Below are 19,892 nucleotides of genomic sequence, written 5' to 3'. Positions count from 1 at the left end.
TGAAAGTAAATCAAAGTGAATAAACAGCCAAAGTTAGAAGATAAAGTATGAAAGAAGATACATTTTTAAATGTAGTATAAAGATAAAGTTGTGAATTTAAATTAGATTAAAGATTCGGCACATCTTTAGCTATGTTTTCTAGTGAAAATTACAAAATGATGAAGTAAAGATACAGCTAAAGATACATTTATGAATTTAAATTAGTTTGCAGAGTTGCAGCTGTAAATACAAACATTCCTTTACTAAAGTTAGCAAACAACAAAAGTATGAAATGTATTAAAAAAGAAAATATCTTTTGTATTTAAATTAGTTGAAATATGCAGCCCATCTTTAGCTATGTTTAAAAAAAGTAAATAAGCAGCGAATGCACTGAAATAATGCAGCAAAGATAGATTTATGAATTTAAATTAGATCAGAGATGCATCTAAAAATACAAAACACATCTTTAGCTATGTTCTTGTAGTTGCAGTCGCATTAAGAGCTAAAGCAAGACAAGCAGTCATATTTCGACTAAAGACAGCAATAGATACATCACATAAATACAGCAGACAGATCGCTAGAAATATTCATAAATTATGGATGGATTGCCACGAGGTATCGATAATAGATTTAGCCAAGCTCTTTGCTCTCCTCTCTCATGACGACAGACAGACAGCTTGTCCCGGCTAATTATGTGGCCCCGTAGCAGAGGAGGTATTTTCCACACACACACACGCACACACACATTTTCCACAGTGTGGTGACACAAAGTTTTTCTTTTCCATTCTTTCATTTTTATTTGTTGTTACGTTTACTGCATTTGGAGAGGCCTAAATTTTGTGTTAGATATGCGGGACTATAAATAGCCGTGGAAAATGCTTGCGTTTAAGTTTAGATGTGTGTGTGTTGTATGTAAAAATAGATGAAAATATTATAGAAGAAAATTTCCACAATTATTTGGCACTTTGCGAGAGAGAAAGTTGACAACTTGAAGGAGACGAGAAGAGTGGGGAGTTAATTGATGCGGGTCGCTGATGTCTCTCGGCGCCAACAATGCCAACTATTTATTACGAATTGTTGCCACAATTACCAATAGCAATGGCAACTCAATGTTGTTGTTGCTCTTTTAGTTAATTATGTGTAATTTTCACACATCCTGCGCGTGTGTCACGCGGCTGCTTACCTTTGACACATGTCACACCGAGCTGTGGCAAAGAGCGGCAACTTTGATTGATGCCCCCTAAGTTGGAGTCGCACTGTCTGTCCGTCTGTCCGTCCGTCTGTCTCTCAGTCTGTCATTCGTTTAGTTTTTTGTTTAGACTTTGCTTTTGTTGTTTGGCAAAGCGACAGCTGAACGTAAAGTACACTTTTCTCACTTTTTTATGCCTATCTATCTATCCACACACACATCTGTTGAAGCTATATATCTATATCTCGGAATATTTGGCAACGAAAAAAAAAAATATGTATCTCTATATATGCTTCGCCAGCGAGCCAAATATTATTGTTTTAAATTAGCATCAATGTCATGGGCAAAGGAATTAATTGCTCGTCTGTTCAGCAGCAACACGCACAATACATCAATAAATTAAAATGTGTGAGCTTCTATCTTCTAGCTGTGGCAAGTGGCATGAATAATGCGATGTTTGCTGCATATTTTCATAATTTTTTTGCTTTCTTAAATTTGCTGTGCTCAATAGTTTATTATAATCTTCTCAATGTCTCTTTCCTTAGCCACAAATTTGGATTGTTGGACGGATTTGTTGCAGATGGGCGAGGCAGCAGCTAGTCCAGCATTGTCGCCTGCACCCAGCACCGTGACAACATTGCAAATGTTGCAGCAACAACAAGTGCAGCAGCAGCAACAACAGCAGCAGCAGAACATTATATTGAATGCCGTGCCATTGATCGCCATACAGAATAGCAAGAGTTTGTTGCAGCAAACTACGGAGCAGGAGGAACAATTGTTGCAGCCAGCAAATAAGTTGCCAGCAATGAGGCTATTGAATGGCGCCAATTTGGGTGCACTCAACACCAAGGCAGCCATACGTCTCGTGGAGAGTAAAACGAGCAGCGCGCCGCTGGTGAAGACAACCGTGTTGCAAGCCTTGGTGCCACAGCAACATGGCAACAAGCGACACTTGAACAGCGCTGCAGCAGCTGTGAGTGCTGTGGAATCGAAGCGTTTGAAGAGCGGCACAATGACCGTCGAAGTGCAGTCGCAGTCGCAATCACAGTTGTTGCAACAGCTGATGGGCAAGGAGCAACAGCAGCAGCAACAACAGCAGCCAACGAAGCGACAATCGAACAGCGAACGCTGGTCGGCAGCGGAAGCCAAGCAGCAGAAGCAACATCAGCAGCAACAACAGCAGCAGCAACAGTCGAATTCGGTGCTAAAGAATCTGCTAGTCAGTGGACGTGATGTAAGTGCCGGCTATTGCATTGTGCCAATGCGGCCAAAGAAGCAGCTGGCCAAGGTCTAAGCTCAGCTAACAACTGAGAAGAGAACCTGCCTCGATAACAACAACACTTAAACAATACTTTGACTTCACTTCACTGCAATCAATTAGCTAATTGAGAAAAACGGACAAGCCCCATTTCTACAATTTGTACTTTGTAAATGGATCGATTTTATAGTGCCCCTCCTCCCTCCCCCCCGCTACAAAAAAAAAAAAACAGAAAAGAAAAGCAGAAGCTATCCTTAAAACGACAAACGCGAACGCGCAGTCAGGGCATAGTTATAGTCGTACAATATACTATACAATATACTATATACCATATATATACATACTATATATATTAGTCTAGTTAAATATTAGTCGATATCTAGATCTACCTTATAGAGTTTAGTTTTATGTTTAGGCTAGACGTTTAAGTGCTGCGCCCCCCTTCAAAAAAGGCAAAAAGGCGACAGCAGTGTGGACTTTAAAATTATAAATTTGTAGACTATTTAAAATAGTGCGACGTCGTCATTTTAATGCATCATTGAACTACACTTAAGACTCAGTTTGTAGCACCTTCTTCAGTTCTATTCATTTTCTTTTAATTCTATTTTAATTTAAATTTAATATTTTTTTGATTTTTTGCCTCTTTTCGTTGTTGATTTCATTTTAAGACAAATGTTGTTATATTTTGTTGAGCATATATAAATATCTAATTTTGTTGTAAATATATACATACCTATACTTATCTCTATAATAAATGCTAGCAAATAGTTTACGTAAGTCGAGCGTTTTGGGCTACACACTACAAAGAAAAAAATACAGTGACTACCAGAAGCATCACAACAAAACTATAAATTCAAATTTTGCAATAAAATTGTCGAGCGATAGATCAAGTTTTAATTGAAAGAACATGACAACAAACAGTTTAGTTAAACTCTTTTCATTTTGTTCATTGTTTTGTTTCGTTTACTGTGATAGCATATTGCGTTAAAATATTAATAATTAAAAGAAAGAAAAAAAAAAACAAAATTCACTTCTTCTATTTGTTAAATGTGTAAGCATTTCGACTGAGCCAACAGCAGCGCCAGCTTTAAAAAACCAAGCGAATTATGTTTTAAGGAAAAAAAAAAAAGAGAAAGAAAAAACAAAACAATTATCGACGACAGCGCGTGTTTTTGATTCGAATTCATTTGAGATATTTTTTGTGTTGAGCAAGAGAAATGATGACGATGAGGAAACGTAGAGAATACCCTGTAAATTGTAAAAGTTACGAAAAACAAATTCAAATTCGAGCGCTGATGGTACAAAAAAAGATTAAATAAAATTTTGAAAAAACACTATTAACTAGCTAAAATTAATGATAGTCAAAAGTCGAAAATCGGAAATCGAGACAGAGATTAACGAGTACTAAACACACATATATATATAAATAGTTTTTAGATAATACTAGACAAAAGGAAAAACACTATTAGCAATTACAACAAAAACAAATCACGTAATGGGATATTACGTCGTTTAAGTTTGTTTTTTTTTATTTGAGGCGTTTCCTAGCTCAGTCACATAATACAATGAAAGAGAAGTTCATTAAAAGTGAAAATGTATTTAACGAATACGAACGAATGACGCCCAGCTTAGCCACGCTTCTAAGGATCAACGGTCTTACTTTAATTTAAGTTTTAAGCAAAGTTCAAAAAAAAAAAAACGAGAAAAAAAAACATTTACACAATTATCATATTTTGTTTTATTTACACTCTCCTATATACTTTATCTTTTTGGTTATTGATTTTTCATAAATACTGACCCACATTGCGTGTGTGTGTGTGTGTGTGCGTGTGTGTGTGTGTGTGTGTGTGTGTGTGTGTTTGGTGCGTGCCCAACAAATTTTTCATTGCGACTTTAATTAAACTTTGTGCGCGTTGCGTGTCTAATGCGCATTTTCGTTTGCCCACTGAACCACCGCCTGAGCCACCACCTGAGCCACCGCACCACCTTGCACACCATCGTAAATAAAGCAGACGACATTAATTTACACGCAAAGTCTATCGACGACGCTGCCTGTTAAAGCTCTCTCTTCTTCCCACTCACTTTTGCCTGGGTTTTAAAATCGAATGTGCGCCTGCAGGTATGCAATAGATTTTTGTGTTTGCTATCCACTTTACTCTATATAGCTATCTTTGTCTGTCTATTGACACTGCCTGGTGCGAACGCATTGGCTGGGTTTCGATTTCATACTCGTCGGTATAACATTAGCATTTTTATTATTGTCTATTTAATGGGCATGTCGAGGCTTAAAGGCAGCACGTGGCATTATTTCGTATTGATTTTACACCTCGCACTCCAAACGCACACTCGAACGTTTTGTGTGTGTCTATCCCTTTGCTTTGCTCTTGTCTCTTCTTCGCTTTCACTTTTACGTTTACTTTCACTCTTCACACAGCAGAGAGCTCAGCTGATGTGCTTCTCTCTTTCTGTTTCCCGCTCTTGTCTCTCTTCTTTTTAGTTTCTGTTTGGGCCTCTGCTTTTTTATGGCCAACACGAGCTGTGCTCATTTTGTAGGCGGTCTGTGAAGTCTCCCTCTCCCTCTTCCTCCCAGACCGGCTGCAGAAAGTTTATTTCACTTGGCCACGTCCTGGAAATGTCAACGACTGTTGCAACATATTTCTGGCCCGGCTGTCACGACACATTTGCATTACGTTGGGGAATGTTTCCTTGCCTTCTCGCCTTCTTGAAAAGTGCTGCCTACTTTTGTGTGCGCACATTATTATTATTATTATCATTATTTGCCTCCGAGATTCATTTTATATCATTTGTTTCATTTTCCGTTCCGTTGCCTTGGCTCGTTGGCTACCGCTGGACAGCAGCATCAGAAGCAGCATCTAGCGAAAATTCAAATAAATAGCAAAATTGTGTTGAAAGAAAAACATACTGAACCGTAACTACCTCGCGTTTATGGCAGTCACAAAGACACAGACCGTAACTACCTCCCAAGACAGCGACAACAATAACTGAAAGAAACGAACTCGTGTTCAAATAGTACTTCAAAACTGCTGCATAGGAAATTTACATTTTGTTAGCTAAGAAAGAATTATAAAAAAAAAAACAATTGAAATTTGATAAGCAATCCACTCAAAAGAAATCCTACAAGTGTTAGTCGTTAATCGTTAGTTTTAAGTATTAATCGTAAATCGTAATTGTAATCGTAACTAGACAAATACCAGGACAATTAAAGAGTATTTCCTTGATAATCATTTAGAATGTCAGAATCCCGAAAACTGATTGCAAAATGGTGCAAGTTGAAAATAATGAAAATAATTATAGCCCGAAAAGACTGCGAGCCAAAAACTCTCAAAATTATTATATTATACACATACCAAGAATAATGAAAAGCCTACAACTAAAACAATATAGTATATAATAAGTGTACATGTATATATAGAGGAATCGAAGTGGACAGAGAAAAAGGTAAAACACCAGGCATACTTTTTGCAATTGCATTTTGCCTAGCAATGCCTAGAAATCGACTAGAAAAACTCTTGAAAAATTAATCGATGTGGCTTTAACTAAAACTATATTAAATTAACTATTAACAAAAAAACCTTAAAATATGAATAGCGAATAACACTCAATATACATGCATACATACATATATATAGCGTAAATTCAAAAAGCAAGTCAAATTTGTTTAGCATTAATAATAGCGACTACTCGTACATTTACTCCATACATTCATGTAAGATTTAGTTGAAATTTTTTCGCGTTACGTATGAGAATGTGAATGTGAATGGAAATGGGAACGAGAACGAAAACTAGTTAGAGAAAAGAACGGATACAGCTTTATTGAGACGGAGTGCAAATCGATCGAGTAAAACTTGAAAGAGTTTAACTCTAGCGAGTGCAGCTCGAGCGAGTAAAACTTCAGCGAGTGCAGCTCAAGCTAGAGGAACTCTACCGAGTGCAACTCTAACGAGTAGAAAACGAGTCCAACGAGTTGAACTCTGACGAGTTAAACTCTGGCGAGTAGAACTCTAACGAGTAGAAAATTAACGAGTTCAACTCTAGCGAGTGCAACTCTAACGAGTAGCAAATTAACGAGTTCAACTCTTACGAGTGCAACTCTAACGAGTAACTCAAACGAGTAAACTCTAATTAACGAGTGCAACTCTAACGAGTTCAACTCTAACGAGTTCAACTCTATCGAGTACAGTTCCAGCGAGTGAACGACCAGGTCGAGAATCGAACAGAAAGTACATACAATTACAACAAATATACCACATATACCTCAGTACATGCATAAGTACATCTCTGCGAGTGTGTGAGAGATCTCGTCTCCGCACTGCAACTACTATATATACCTCGTGTATAACAAATACATATACATAAACATACATACAAATACAAATTCATGCATATACATATAACAAACAAAAACTATTTGCAAAGTCTATAAATTATTTAACTAAAATCTACAATAAACGTAACGTAAAAGATTTAAAGTAAAATTACAAAATACAAAACTTTTGAATAGTTGAATAAACAAAAATCCACATTAGTGAATGTTGTGCGACCATTTTGAATACCCGAAACGAATACAAAATAATGTTTTTTACTACTACCTCCCAAATAAAAATCTTGTTGTATGTGACTCGCATTTATAGTAAAGCAAAACAAAAAAAAACCCAAGCATAGCAATCTTAACTAAATCTAAAAACTAAACTAAAACCTAAACCTAAACCTAGCGCAAGTAAAAAGTAAAAGTAAACTAAATGTTGTGTAATTTTTATAGCATTATATTAAGTACTTGTGCGAAGTAACAAATATCGTATCAGCCGTAGCAAAGAATACCTCAGACAAATATATGCTTCAGACAAACCAAAAAACTAACTCAATGTCAAGACAAAGAAAACAAAGTTATAGCAAAATTTTTGGAATACAAAATTAGCTGCAATTTTTGTGCTAGCAAAATGATTAAATAAATACTTATATACAATACATACAATGCATATAAAACGATATATGTATATACAATAAATTGTGTATACACAATATATCTATATACAGCATCTCTCTCAAGATACAACAATATAATAAGTACAGACATGTTAAACTCCTCCTTAGTTCAGACAACACACATATCCGTTGGCCAATTTGTTGACTCATCATAACTCAAGTCGCGACAGGCTGACAAAGCACTTTCAGTCCGATGCAATTGATTTGGGGCCAAGCGTTGGCAGCCGCTTGATTAATGGCCAAGCATGAGAAAGTCAGTTTTGTTTACCCTCCAAATACACTTGTAGCCAATCAACTCCCGAATTCCGAACTGCGACTCAATTTGAAGTGTATATTCAAGAAATATTGCTCATACGCCCGGTTAACGGGTCGGTCAGCCTTGATTAATTATGTGTAAATTATGCAAACTTATCAACAGGTTCAACAACACATTTAAATAGCGAACTTTCCTTCACCTACTTCTATTGCTATTTTTTTTTTCCCCCCCAATTCTCTTTTACACTTCTCTCATTCTGTTGTTTAAATTGCAGCTCATTTGTCAAAGTGTCGACGCGTCGCATAAGCAAATGGCCAGCAATTTTCATGCAGCATTAGTTTTATTTGCGTAGCCAACGAACATTTTCACACACTCACAAAAAGGCCAACAATTATTTGTCTGCCCTCATAAGCAGCTTAGAATACTAGCAGCATTTTGTTTGGGTTACGAGTTTCTACCCTCAACTGCCATAGAAACTGGGTATTAAAATAAAATGTCTGTGCTTTTTTCTCCACATTATTATTTTGAGTTTCCACAAACAAAAAACCAGAGAATACCTCCAACTAAGTCAAATTTTACACGAAATATAAAAAAGAAAACGAATAATGAAAATGAAACTGAAGAGAATTGTAGCATAAATTTAACTAGCCTTGAATTCGACTCCAATTAATGGATTATACAATGCTGCAAATGCAAAAAAAATATATATATATATATGAATACATAAATAAAAATATATAGTTGTAAACGCCGCAAAGTATGCAATATTATACTATGTACTAAGTATATACACACACACATACAACAAAAAAATACAAATACATACATATGCCGAAATAGTAATTAAACATCAAGAATACGACATGTATATGGATATGGATATGGATTATGAAAGTATTTTAATAAACTTTTAATAAATATTTTAGCAAAATACCGACGCAAAACGATCAAACTATGAAACCAGCTACAACAAACAGACAACAAAAATACAAATAAAACTAATTCTGTGTTTCCTTTTGGGATATTGTATAGACAAGATAGTTGCGCATCGATGGCTTCATCTTTCTGCAGATTTATGTGCATAAATATTATGTTTGTCGACCAAAAAGAAGAAGATGGTGGGTTGGGGCTATTCATCGTATTCCTATTTGCCTGCCAGCATATATTTATTGAGAGGCTGAAACTTGATTAATCTCGTTCTGTTGCTCGACCACGCCCAAAATCAACGAATGGCCAGCGTTGAAGTGAGGCCCATTTATAAAAATCTTTGATTGGTATAAATGATGCTGCCTGCTGCCTGCTATCGAGCCTAATCAAGTTGCCTCAACATTTCCGCTTCTCTCTCTTTGCTTTCTCTTTCTCCCTCAGTAGCAGCTGCGACATGGACTTTATCAAAAAGCAAGCCGGAACAAGTTGTTCCAGCTATTTATTTGCTCACACAAAAGCAACTTTCGACGCTAGCTTTGTGCCACTTAAGTATGCTAAGCACACACAAAGATAACAAGCATGTGTGAGTATCTCTCTGTGTGTGTGTGTCTGTGTGTATACCCGAAACAACTTTAAATATTGTCATCAGAGGCAGAAATTTAATTTAGCCAACATTTGAGAGCAAAACAATTCTCATTACGTATACGCAACGTTGCCTTTGATTCTTGTCTCTGGTGATAAGCATGTCTGCAGGCGAGCGAGCGAACGAGCGAGCAGTCAGGCAATCCTTTCCAAATTGAAAATCTGCCGCTGACAAAATCAATTTCAAGTTTTGCTCTCGCTCTCTTGTCATAAAGAATGGAACGGAAGAAGAACCTTTAAGTGCGTCGCAGTCCCAAGAGAACTCGCCTTGCCTGCCGCCTGTCACACAAATTACGCAACGTAAGTGGCAAAAGTCAAACGCCTCCTGTGCCAAAATTTAAACAGCAAAGATGTAACTGTATACTGTAAAACAGCAGCTGGTAGAACAGAGCATAGCAAAGTTCTTTTGTAGGCTAACAAGTTGAAGCTTTAATTACTTTTGTATGTGCTGCCCGAGTGACTCATTTCGCATTGGCACGTAATGTCAATGAACCGAGTCAAATAAAAAGCACACCGAAAATGAAATGAAAACCAATTAAATGCGCTTTAAAGAGCTGCAAAGCTCAGCACTTTTCCCCTGAAGGATACTTTAACAATTATTGTAAGTGTTGGGCGGCTCTCTGTGCTTTAATAATTTATTAGGTCCAACTTGATGTCTTATGATTCTAAGCTCGAACAATATATCAAACAATAAACCTATTATTGAGCACTGTGCCTCGAGGCGTGCGGCGCGTGCCACAGCGACAACAGATGTGTGTGTGTGTGTGTGTGTGTGTGTATCTGCTGAAGATGGGCTGGAAATAAAAAACAAGCTCACGCCTCACGTTGTCATCTCTATCTCCAAGTGTGTGCCTCACATGACGTTCTTCAAAACGCTAAGCAGCAGCTGTTAATGTGTCGCTAGAGGCGCAGATTTGTGTCGTGTGACGCAAAACTGTTGTTGCCCCCTGCGGGTGGTGGCAGCCACGCCCCACACCAGCTGCTGCTAGCTGCTACATTTCCTTTGTCTTTTGTTTTGTTTTTGGGTTATTTGCTCATCGATCAATTTACAGCACTTTCGCTTTTTCGCTGCAGCCGCAATTAGCGCAAAGCTGTGTGAAAGCATTGCAAATATGTTGTTAAACGATGCGAAGAACAATGGTTCAATAAACTGCACTTGAACTTTGACCACAATTCTTTGATTTTTGGCAACCTAATCCTCCCCTCTCAATCATCATCATCATTCTCATTATCATTATCGTCATTTGAAAATTGCAAGCTGCCCTCTTCTTCGCTTCGACTTTCACTGGTTGATTGATATGTGCCTGATTTCCTGTGGCAGCACAAGTAGAGCACTCCTTTGTGTATCATAATCATATTCCTCCATCGTCCTCGTCGTCGACGTCGTCATTGTTACTGGGCTTTCTTTCTTTACTCGTCTCGTCCCCCCTCATTGGCGTATTCTATTACAGTGAGTTGAACAAGGATAAGTGTAACGAATTCCGGCTGGGGCCATCATTAAAATATGATTTATAGCGAGCTGCTGTGGCGACCTCCTTCGGCTCGACTTTTTGATGGACTCAAGTGTTGGTTTTCCTCTGCTCTGCGCTCCCAGCGGGGGTTTGACTTTAAATATTTCGTTTTTGTCTTCGTTTCTCTTCTTTTTTTCTGTTGGCTCTGGCTTAGACCCAAATCTTCGACTGGATCTCCAAACTGAATTGGGCTGTAAACTGTTTGTGGGTTGCGGCTGTCGGTTTAGGCTGTGCTTTTATATTTTACACGAGTCTGAGTCCGAGAATCCAAGTCCGAGACCGAGAGAAGTATCTTGTGGCTTTGGCTTATCAGGTCTCCTAATTGTGCGTGCTCGCTATGAATGCGAATGAGCAAATTCGGCAGCCAGGATTTTAATGAGCTGCTCTTTTTTTGGCTGACGTCTTTAAGATTGCATTCGGGCATAATTAAGCTATAAATTGTTTCATTTACGTCACATTAAGTTCAGTTTATGTTAAGCTATTTTAAGCTAGTTTATAATGTAAGTGAAACTAATTACGATTTATTTAAGCAACGATGCATTATTAATAAGGTTAAAGATAATAAACTTTTAAGTATTAATTTTATATTATAAAGCAAACAAATTCCCAAAATCGATCCATTTACAAGGCAAACACAAATTGTAGACAAATGAAGTTAAGACGACAGAAATAATAAGTGACTAACGATTACATTTTGACGGACTTTGCAGCTGCTTCTTTGAATTATATATATATGCATACCAATGTTTATAAACTTATCAATTCTAGTATTTCTTCGATAAGTTTATGAACATTTAAGTCATTCACTTTTACTAACAATATTCTTTTTTCTGCTTTTCTCTCTGACTCCCCCATTGAACAGGTGAATGTTGAAACTGCTGAACCCATGGTAATCGATGACAACTCCATGGACCAGGTGATGACACCCATCTTTGAAGTTGGTGATGCCTCCAAGTACACCATGCCGTTGCACTGTCACACTTCAACTGCTTCGGTGCTGCGCAACTATCGCCATAATCCGCTGATTAGTGGAACCAGTCTGCAGTTGTCGCCGGTGTTCCAGGCACCGAGCTGTGATGGCGATGCCAGTTCGGTGGCTTCTTTGGGATGATTCCATGCCGCCGGCTTTGACGCCTTGCGACACAGATGCTTCCAGCGACAGTGGCATCGATGACAACAGTCTGGTTGAGGCGCGTAACCAACAGTTGACCCACAACAACAACATCAATGAGACCCATGAACAGAACGAGACAACACCACCACCACTTGATGTGGTTGCTTTGCCACCGGCACCGCCGCCGCTTGAGGCCGACATCGATGAGAAGGAGGAGGCACTTGCCAGCAATGGCACCAGTCGTAAATCTTCGATTTCCTTCATGGACAGCAGCAATCCCCTGCAGCATCACGAGCTGTGGAAGGAACTCTGCACCGCTGACTACAACATGAGCGACATGGAGTTGACCGAGAATCAACTGGAGACGGTGCTGGGATGGCCAGAGATAGCCTAAGACCAGAACATAGCACACTTTTCATCCAAGAGGGGTCAAAACTGCATTTTTACGTAGGCATTTCTTTTGTTTAGATTCTTTTTTGGCATTGTTTGTTTGTTATTTGCAACACGTTAAGAAAAATGATGAGAGAATTTAAAAATTTGAAGACGAATCAAGTGAAAATCAAAGCATATAACCAAAAGATTGATGTTAATGAGCCTTGCGTAAAAATAGAAAAAAAACCAAACACGAAATGAAAAAAAAAACCCAAAATTGACACACAAAAACACAGAGACACATGAAAACAGGAAAAGTTCAACATATTTTGAATAGTTTTTTGTAGCAAACTTTAACTGCCTAGAACAGATGAATATATATGAGTATGTAATTTAGTTTTTAATGGTTCTACACACAAACAGAAAAAATCACACACACATACAAAAAAAAATGAAAAACGTAAAAAACATATACATGCATACATACATATTATACACATATACAACATATATTGATGTAAGAAAAAGTATAAAGAAAAATATTCATAGTTTTTTGCTTGTAAAGGCTCAAGTAATATTTCTGGTGACGGTTGTAATCCGAACAACATTCAATCGCAAAAGCTGTGAACACAAAAAAAAATTTCAAAATGTTCTACAAAAAAGAAAAGCCAGCAAAAAAAAAAGTAATAATAATAATGAAAAAATAAGTAACAAATACTTATGGAAATAACTTAGTTTTAAGTTGAATGTTTTCAAATGATACAAAAGTAATTTAACGTTTAAAATAATACTTCGTAATTATGTTAAAGATTCTTTATCAATTTCATTTGAGCTTTTTTTATGTTATCGATAATTTTGCTTTCAATTTATTTTTATCAATTATCACAATTTTCAATAGCTTAATAGTCAGTCACGCTGTCTTGAAATCTGTATACATCCTGTTTGAATATGTTTCTTTGTAAATTAGCTTTTATTTCCAGAGGACGCATTATTCACAAAGCATCGTCTGTTTAGTTAGGACCTCTTTTTATTAATACTTTGGATTCAAAAAATAATAATTTTGTTTAATGTTCTTTCACATTTATGTTTTTTGCTAATAATATTGATCAATAAATTTAGACTTCGTTTCATGATGCCGAAAATATAATGACTTTGTTATTTGGGAAAGGTATTTCAGCAGAGTTACAGGGCGTATGAGTGATGAACAAACTACACCAATAACGGCGATGATTGCCAATGATAATACAAATAAGTAAAATGTTTGGAGATCAACTTATATACAACAACTTATATACCTATACAACAATATACTTTCAACAGGCCTATCAAAGAGCTAGCCAAACACTTTGGATTCTTCGAAACGAAAAAAATTTCCAATCAAAATACGGTCAAGCTACGATTATTTTTTTGGATTTTGAATTGCATACTTTTAGGCTGCGAATTTAAAGCTTCGGTTGACTGACAAGAAAAAATCATAGTCTATCATAAAGGGGCAACATTTTTGAGTGATTGCATTTCTACTTACTGCTGATATATGTTTGCCTGGTATATCTACGCCGACATGCCACTTTTTAGGTTGTCTTCTACGAAATGAGTGCATCACGTCTTGTCGAACTGCGTTAACATACGGCTAAGCTATGATTATTTTACTATGAGAGCAATGTTTAGAATATTTTTGAGGCATACTTTTACTGCCAAGGAAAAAATTGTTGCCTATCATTCAGGGGCAACATTTTTTCGAGTGACTTTCTGCATTTCTACTTGCTGCTGATTTATGTTCGCCTGGTATTTCGATTTCTGACTTGCCACTTTAAAGCTGTATGCGGCAGTTACGAATGGCCAACAACAACTACAACTACCTCTGCAATTACAACAACAACTACAACATTTAAAATGACAACAACAACAACTGCATTTGTGCATATATCTGCAAGGTCTCTAAAAAAATGACTCAGAGCGCTGTGATCTTCTCTGATTTTAAGCGGCACATTACGGCTGAGTAGCTTTTTGAATAACTTTTAAATGTGACTTTCCGAATTTCTGCTTGCTGTTGATTTATGTTCGCCTGGTATTTCATCTGCTACTTACCAATTTTAGCCGTTCGCTAAAGTTTCGAGTGGCCAATAACAACTACAACAACATTAGTAATTACAAAAACAAATACACAGTAATTACAACAACACTAATGATTACAACAACAACTGAATTTGTGATCTCGACAAGATCCCATTGGAAACCGCAGCGTGAGACGGATTAAATACCAGGCGAGCATAATAGACTAGCACGCAAGCTCACTCAAAACTAAGATGAGAAACAACTCAGCACGGTGTGATCCTCTCTCAGATTTTACAGCACCTTGAGGCTGGCTGCTAAGCAAATATTTGTTGCCTATCATTAAGGGGCAACATTTTTTCGAGTGACTTTCTGCATTTCTGCTTGCTGCTGATTTATGTTCGCCTGGTATTTCATCTGCTGACTTGCCACTTTTAGCCGTTCGCGGCAGTTATGAGTGGCCAACAACAACTACAACTACCTCTGTAACTATTACAACATTAAAAATTACAACAACAACAACTGCATTTGTATATTTGCAAGGTGTCTAGAAATTTCGACGAGATTCCATGGCGAATTGCAACGTAAGGAGATGAAATACCAGGCAAACATAAGAGCGTAGCAAGCGAATTCACTAAGAAATTAAGAAGAAAAATGACTCAGAGCACTGTGATCTTCTCTGATATTACGCGGCACATTGCGGCTGAGTAGCTTTTTTGAGTAACTTTTTGAGTGATTTTCTGCATTTCTGCTTGCTGCTGATTTATGTTCGCCTGGTATTTTATCTGCTGACTTGCCACTTTTAAGGTGCTCTCCAAAGTTTTTAGTAGCCAATAACAACTACAACAACATTAGTAATTACAACAACAATTACACAGTAATTACAACAACATCAATAATTGCAACAACAACTGAATTTGTGTATGTATGTGCAATTGTCCATTGAGCCTCGACAATATCCCATTGCAAACCGAAGCGTGAAGCGGATGAAATGCCAGGCGAACATAAGAGAGTAGCACGCAAGCTCACTCAAAACTAAGATGCGAAACAACTCAGAGCGATGTGATCCTCTCTCAAATTTTACGGCATCTTGAGACTGACTGCTAAGAAAATATTTGTTGCCTATCATTAAGGGGCAAAATTTTTCGAGTGACTGCATTTCTGCTTGCTGCTGATTTATGTTCGCCTGGTATTTGAACTTCTGGTTGGACACTTTTTGATCATTCGGGTAGACTTCGAGTGGCTCACCACAACAACGTTGATAATTACAACACCGACTTACAACATGTTTGTTATTATGCTGTTGAATATGCTGTTCAAACTGAAAGGCAATACTTACCTTACTTACCTCTTCCGACTGATTTTATTGATTTTAAGCGACCAAATAAAGCAACTATATTTTAATTTTATTTAATTTAATTTAATTTTTAATTAAATATTTATGTTTGCCAAAAAATTAAACGAACAAATGTACATACAAAAACTTAAATGCTTCTGAGCTTCGGTGAGTGTCAACATCATTTTAATGCATGCAATGGAGATATATTCTGCTAAATCTAAATACTATATTTAATCTTTTAACTTGTTCAGCCTATTTTGAGTTTAATTAAATTGAACATTGTTGTGCAGCAGAGCAAGCAGCTTTTCATCTGGCGAATTCCATTTGCAGCGTGGATATTTGGCATTGCAATAATGGGGCGCAGACAATCTGCCAGCTTCAACAGCTTCGCGGATCGCCGACTCCTCGAACCAGGATAACAACCAATGCCAACTAGTGACGCCATCCAGCATTAGTTCCACATCCGAAGCCTGACCACTGCGCACGTTTCTCGCAGCCTTGTGAGTGAATGTGCAAAGAGACTTGAGCAAACAGGCAGGCAGATCGATGTCGTTGTCCAGAAGACTGTGCTCGATGGTATCCACTAAATTAGTCAGCCCAGTCTCTAGAATTTGATTTGTACTTGAACTCATTTGATGTTGTAGAGTTGTTAAACTTACCAACTCGCTCGCCGCTCTCATTGCGATAGACCAGCTTAAAGTTGTCGAAAATCTGCAGAAAATTCTGCTGCTCATCGAGTAGTCCACGTGCTGCTTTCTTGGCTGAGTCCTCCTTAGGATCAGGTACAATTGTCTCTAGTCCCATGCTGCGTATTAAATGGCCAACAATAATGCCGCCAACAGCAACCAAGCCGCAACTGAAAATGGCTGCAGAATTGACAATGACCAGCGGCTGTAAAATGAAGGTGGAAGTTACAAATTCAAGCCAAGATTAAGTTTAAGAATTAATTACCCTTGGAGCTTCATGGCGCTTGCGTTTCACTGGCACCGTGACAAAGGGCAGCAGATAGTCAAGTCCAATGGCAACGTCCTTGTCCACCGTATCAAAGGATATCAGACGAACACCTGGCGGATGATGATGCTGCTTGAACTGCTGCTGCTTTTGCTCCTTTGCAGCCTCAGAGGAGGATGAATTGGCTTCATTTGAAGACGACTCTTCGCTCTCCTCGCTGGCTGCCCAAATTACCACACAGCCAGCCAGGATCAGCAGGATCATTTGAGCTAAAGTCACAAGATACATGCTTCCGCTTTGAGGTCTGCCACTGATCTGAAAACCATTGCGAACCCAATGTTCGCCTGCTCTTGGTCTTGGAGTGTTTAGTTACGTGTCGCTATCAAATTTGTCACTCTGCGCTTCGTTGCCTCTTGGCTGTGATAATTTGCGGCATGCGTCGCCCCGCAAACGCTTTGTTGCCACTATTTGTTGCGCATGCGTGACATAATCCCCCCTGGCCTAAGGTGCGAAGCGTTTTGTTCGCTTTGAGGAACAAGTCGCTTGCTCTTCCTACATTTGCCAAATAGCCATAACGGCAACGTATCGACAGCATTTCTTGTCGGTCATGATTAGCACTTTTAAACTAAATTCCTATTCAAAGTATAGCGATTTTATGTAACACACTATTTTCTTCACTTTTTTATTATATGCATAAATCAACTGTAAATTTTCATAAAAGTTATTAACTAGTTATTCCAAAGTCTTCAATTTTCATAAAGATCTCAGATGCATCAATCAAGTAGGGACTTAAGGCTGTTTTCAAATTGAAACTTGCAAATTTTCTATTCGTTTAATGTGTAATCTAAATAAATTTATCAACTAACTATGCAGATCGTTTCAGTTTCCCTAAAAACAAGTTGTTTAGTCAAATTTTATAATCGCCTAATAAATTTTTGTTCAAATTTAAGTTGATTTGCAATCGATTCTTTTGCAAAAATTTAAAAATTCAATTTGATTTTTTCGTAATATTCATAACCCAATATCGCTTCAGTAAAATACAACAAAATATTTCTATTCTACGATATTATTTTTATTAAATATAGGAACAACAAATAAATAAGTAACAACTAAATAATTAAAGAAACAAGCGTCCGTTGAAATACTGTAAGACATTTGGCCAGGATCTCTGCAAGATGTTGCCTTGCAGCTGCGGCCAACTGCAACTGCGATAGACTTGGTGGCAGTTGCGACTGCTGCGTGCCACATCAATGGCGCTGAACACTGCGGTGCCATTGAGCAAGGAATCAGTCCATGGAGAGCTAAAGAAATGTTTCAAATTAAATAACTTGATAAAGCTAAAGATAAGCAAACTGACTTGGCCATCAGATGAAGCAACCTGGCCGCGTTTGACACAGAGAAACCAGCATCCAAGCGATGCGCTTGTGCCGCATTGTGTTGCAAGTACTGGCAAATGGCGCGTTGCGCGCAAACAGAGACATCGATGTTGTGCTCGTCCAGCTGCGATTCCAGCACCTGCGTTAAACTGCGCACTACAAAAAAGAAAAGGAAAATTAAAACCAAATGGAAGAACTATTGTGTCAACGTTGCTACTCACTGCCTCGGCTAATGGTGTTGCTGCTCTTTGATGATTCTTCGTATTCCTTGGCAACGTAGCCGGCATAATTATTTGCCAACGAGGTGAACACAATGGGAGCCAACACAAGACGCACAATGCCTGCAATGATGGCACCTGCAACCACAATCACAGCCGTGTTGAGCAGAGCTCCCTTCTGCAGATTCAGCACACTCTGCACAGCTTCACGAGCCAGTTTTATGCTCCGTTTCACCGGCACTCTGACAAAGGGTACAATGAACTCCAGCTCCACATTGACATCCTGGCCACTGGCATTGAAGTGGAATCCACGTGCCTCACGACCTGCTTCCTGCTCACCAGCATCTTCTTCCCCTTCTCTGACCAGTCGCGTCAGTTGTTGTCGCGGCTCAAAGTCATGGAAACGCAACTGTTTGATGCTCCCATTGTAGTTGTTATAGTTGAGACTGGAGCTGTCACTGGTGGCTGGCGCGCTGCCAACTTTGAAGAGCAACAAGAAAACACTCAACACTCCCAAGTCGTTGACGAATTTGTGCCACCTGCTGTGCCACATTTTGGGGCGTGCTACTAGTTGGGCGGTTCGATTGCCTCTGAGCGCAGCTCTGTCAGTTTCACTTGCCTTTGTAGAGTCGCGAATGCACTGAAAGAAATTGAAAGCAACTTGCTCTTGATCTCACAACATACTTTAAAATGCTTATATTGTACACAGAAGATACTAAGAAAGTGACGTGCAATAGATGGCGCCACGACAGCATAAGCAGTAAATTATTATAAGATGACCACTGACCGCTAGATGCCGCCAGTAAAAAATTAAGTTATACTTAACAGCAAATTAAAATATTCGATTTATTACAATTGCTGGGCTCATTAATTCATTTCAAACCTGATTTGCAGAAAATATCAAAATATTTATTCAAGTCACTTGTTTTAATAATATATGTATACCAATTGAAATGAATGAACCAAGAAATTACGTATACGTATTACAGATGTGGGTAAAGCAAACCAAACTGGAGGCAAAATCAGTAATGTTGTAGCATAAATTTAATAAGAAATAAACATGAATATTAATTTTCAGACTACCATTTCTCAGAGTGTACTTAATGTGCCGGTACCATGTGAATTTCATGCCTCGTGCGTCTGCCATCAAGATACCGATTCAAAATTCATTAAAACTGAAGCGCTTCGGGCTGAGAAAGATTTGAGCACTTGACGATGACAAATAAGTGAAGAAGAGTCAAAGGGAATAGCAGACGATGGCGATGGCTGAAAGGTAGAATCGATTGAATTGTGACATGCAAAATCGCTAACGCATTTGCAAGCGGAATAAAGCAGAACATAATAATCGAAACGGTTACTGAGATGGTGGCAAAGACGTGGATCCCCGCATTACCTGCTCCGCATGTAGATCAGCGGCACAGCAATTTTGTGACAGCAACAGAGCGAGACGAAGAGAGACGAGAAAATTATTTATTTATTGCTTGGGAAAAACGCTACCATATGTGGCACGGCAAGATACCACTGTTGCCACAAATTGCAAGTACTTAACAGTTGCTGCAGTCGCTGTTATATCATCGCTGCCATCAGCGCGCCAAAGGTTAGATAAACAAACAATTTTGATAAACCAACATTGGGGCAACCGATGAAAATGAGGCAATAATACAAGAAGTTACCATGGTTATACAAACATATGCGTATTTACAA

The 19,892-nt window shown here is 38.1% G+C and overlaps 2 protein-coding genes across 3 annotated transcripts in view; one reads left to right on the top strand and one right to left on the bottom strand.

Moving 5' to 3' along the window:
• LOC133838557 (protein similar) overlaps nt 1–12,543 on the top strand; it is an 84,545-nt gene extending 72,002 nt beyond the window's left edge. Inside the window, 3 exon segments of the mRNA XM_062269704.1 lie at nt 1,714–2,402; nt 11,629–11,871; nt 11,873–12,543. Of these exon segments, the coding sequence (XP_062125688.1) occupies nt 1,714–2,402; nt 11,629–11,871; nt 11,873–12,274 (1,334 nt within the window). The 3' untranslated portion in view covers nt 12,275–12,543.
• Nucleotides 12,544–15,903: 3,360 nt separating this feature from the next.
• Nucleotides 15,904–19,073, bottom strand: LOC133837916 (uncharacterized). Of its 2 annotated transcripts, XM_062268830.1 has the most exons (5): nt 18,213–19,073; nt 18,010–18,126; nt 16,595–16,863; nt 16,303–16,534; nt 15,904–16,247 (listed from the first exon to the last, which is right to left on the bottom strand). In XM_062268830.1, exons 1-5 carry the CDS (start codon nt 18,739–18,741, stop codon nt 15,907–15,909), a joined length of 1,488 nt encoding a protein of 495 aa, XP_062124814.1. In that variant the 5' UTR covers nt 18,742–19,073; the 3' UTR covers nt 15,904–15,906. The 2 variants fall into 2 exon arrangements, with proteins under 2 accessions (XP_062124814.1, XP_062124813.1); XM_062268829.1 differs by lacking the exons at nt 15,904–16,247; nt 16,303–16,534; nt 16,595–16,863 and adding an exon at nt 17,692–17,895 and having other exon boundaries at nt 17,952–18,126; nt 18,192–19,054.
• Between the last annotated feature and the right edge of the window lie 819 nt (nt 19,074–19,892).

Source organism: Drosophila sulfurigaster, chromosome 2R (assembly GCF_023558435.1).
Source record: "Drosophila sulfurigaster albostrigata strain 15112-1811.04 chromosome 2R, ASM2355843v2, whole genome shotgun sequence".
Lineage (NCBI taxonomy): Eukaryota > Metazoa > Arthropoda > Insecta > Diptera > Drosophilidae > Drosophila > Drosophila sulfurigaster.
The sequence above is the reverse complement of the archived record's forward strand: the minus strand, read 5'-3'. Positions and strand labels throughout refer to the sequence as shown.

Excerpts from the sequence above, each read along its gene's own strand:
- LOC133837916 (XM_062268830.1), bottom strand. The coding sequence starts at position 18,741 with ATGTGGCACAGCAGGTGGCACAAATTCGTCAACGACTTGGGAGTGTTG. Across the intron at positions 16,864-18,009 it reads CAATGCGGCACAAGCGCATC|CTCAAATGATCCTGCTGATC; the intron begins GCTTGGATGCTG and ends TTGTGACTTTAG. Across the intron at positions 16,248-16,302 it reads TGAGAGCGGCGAGCGAGTTG|AGACTGGGCTGACTAATTTA; the intron begins GTAAGTTTAACA and ends ATCAAATTCTAG.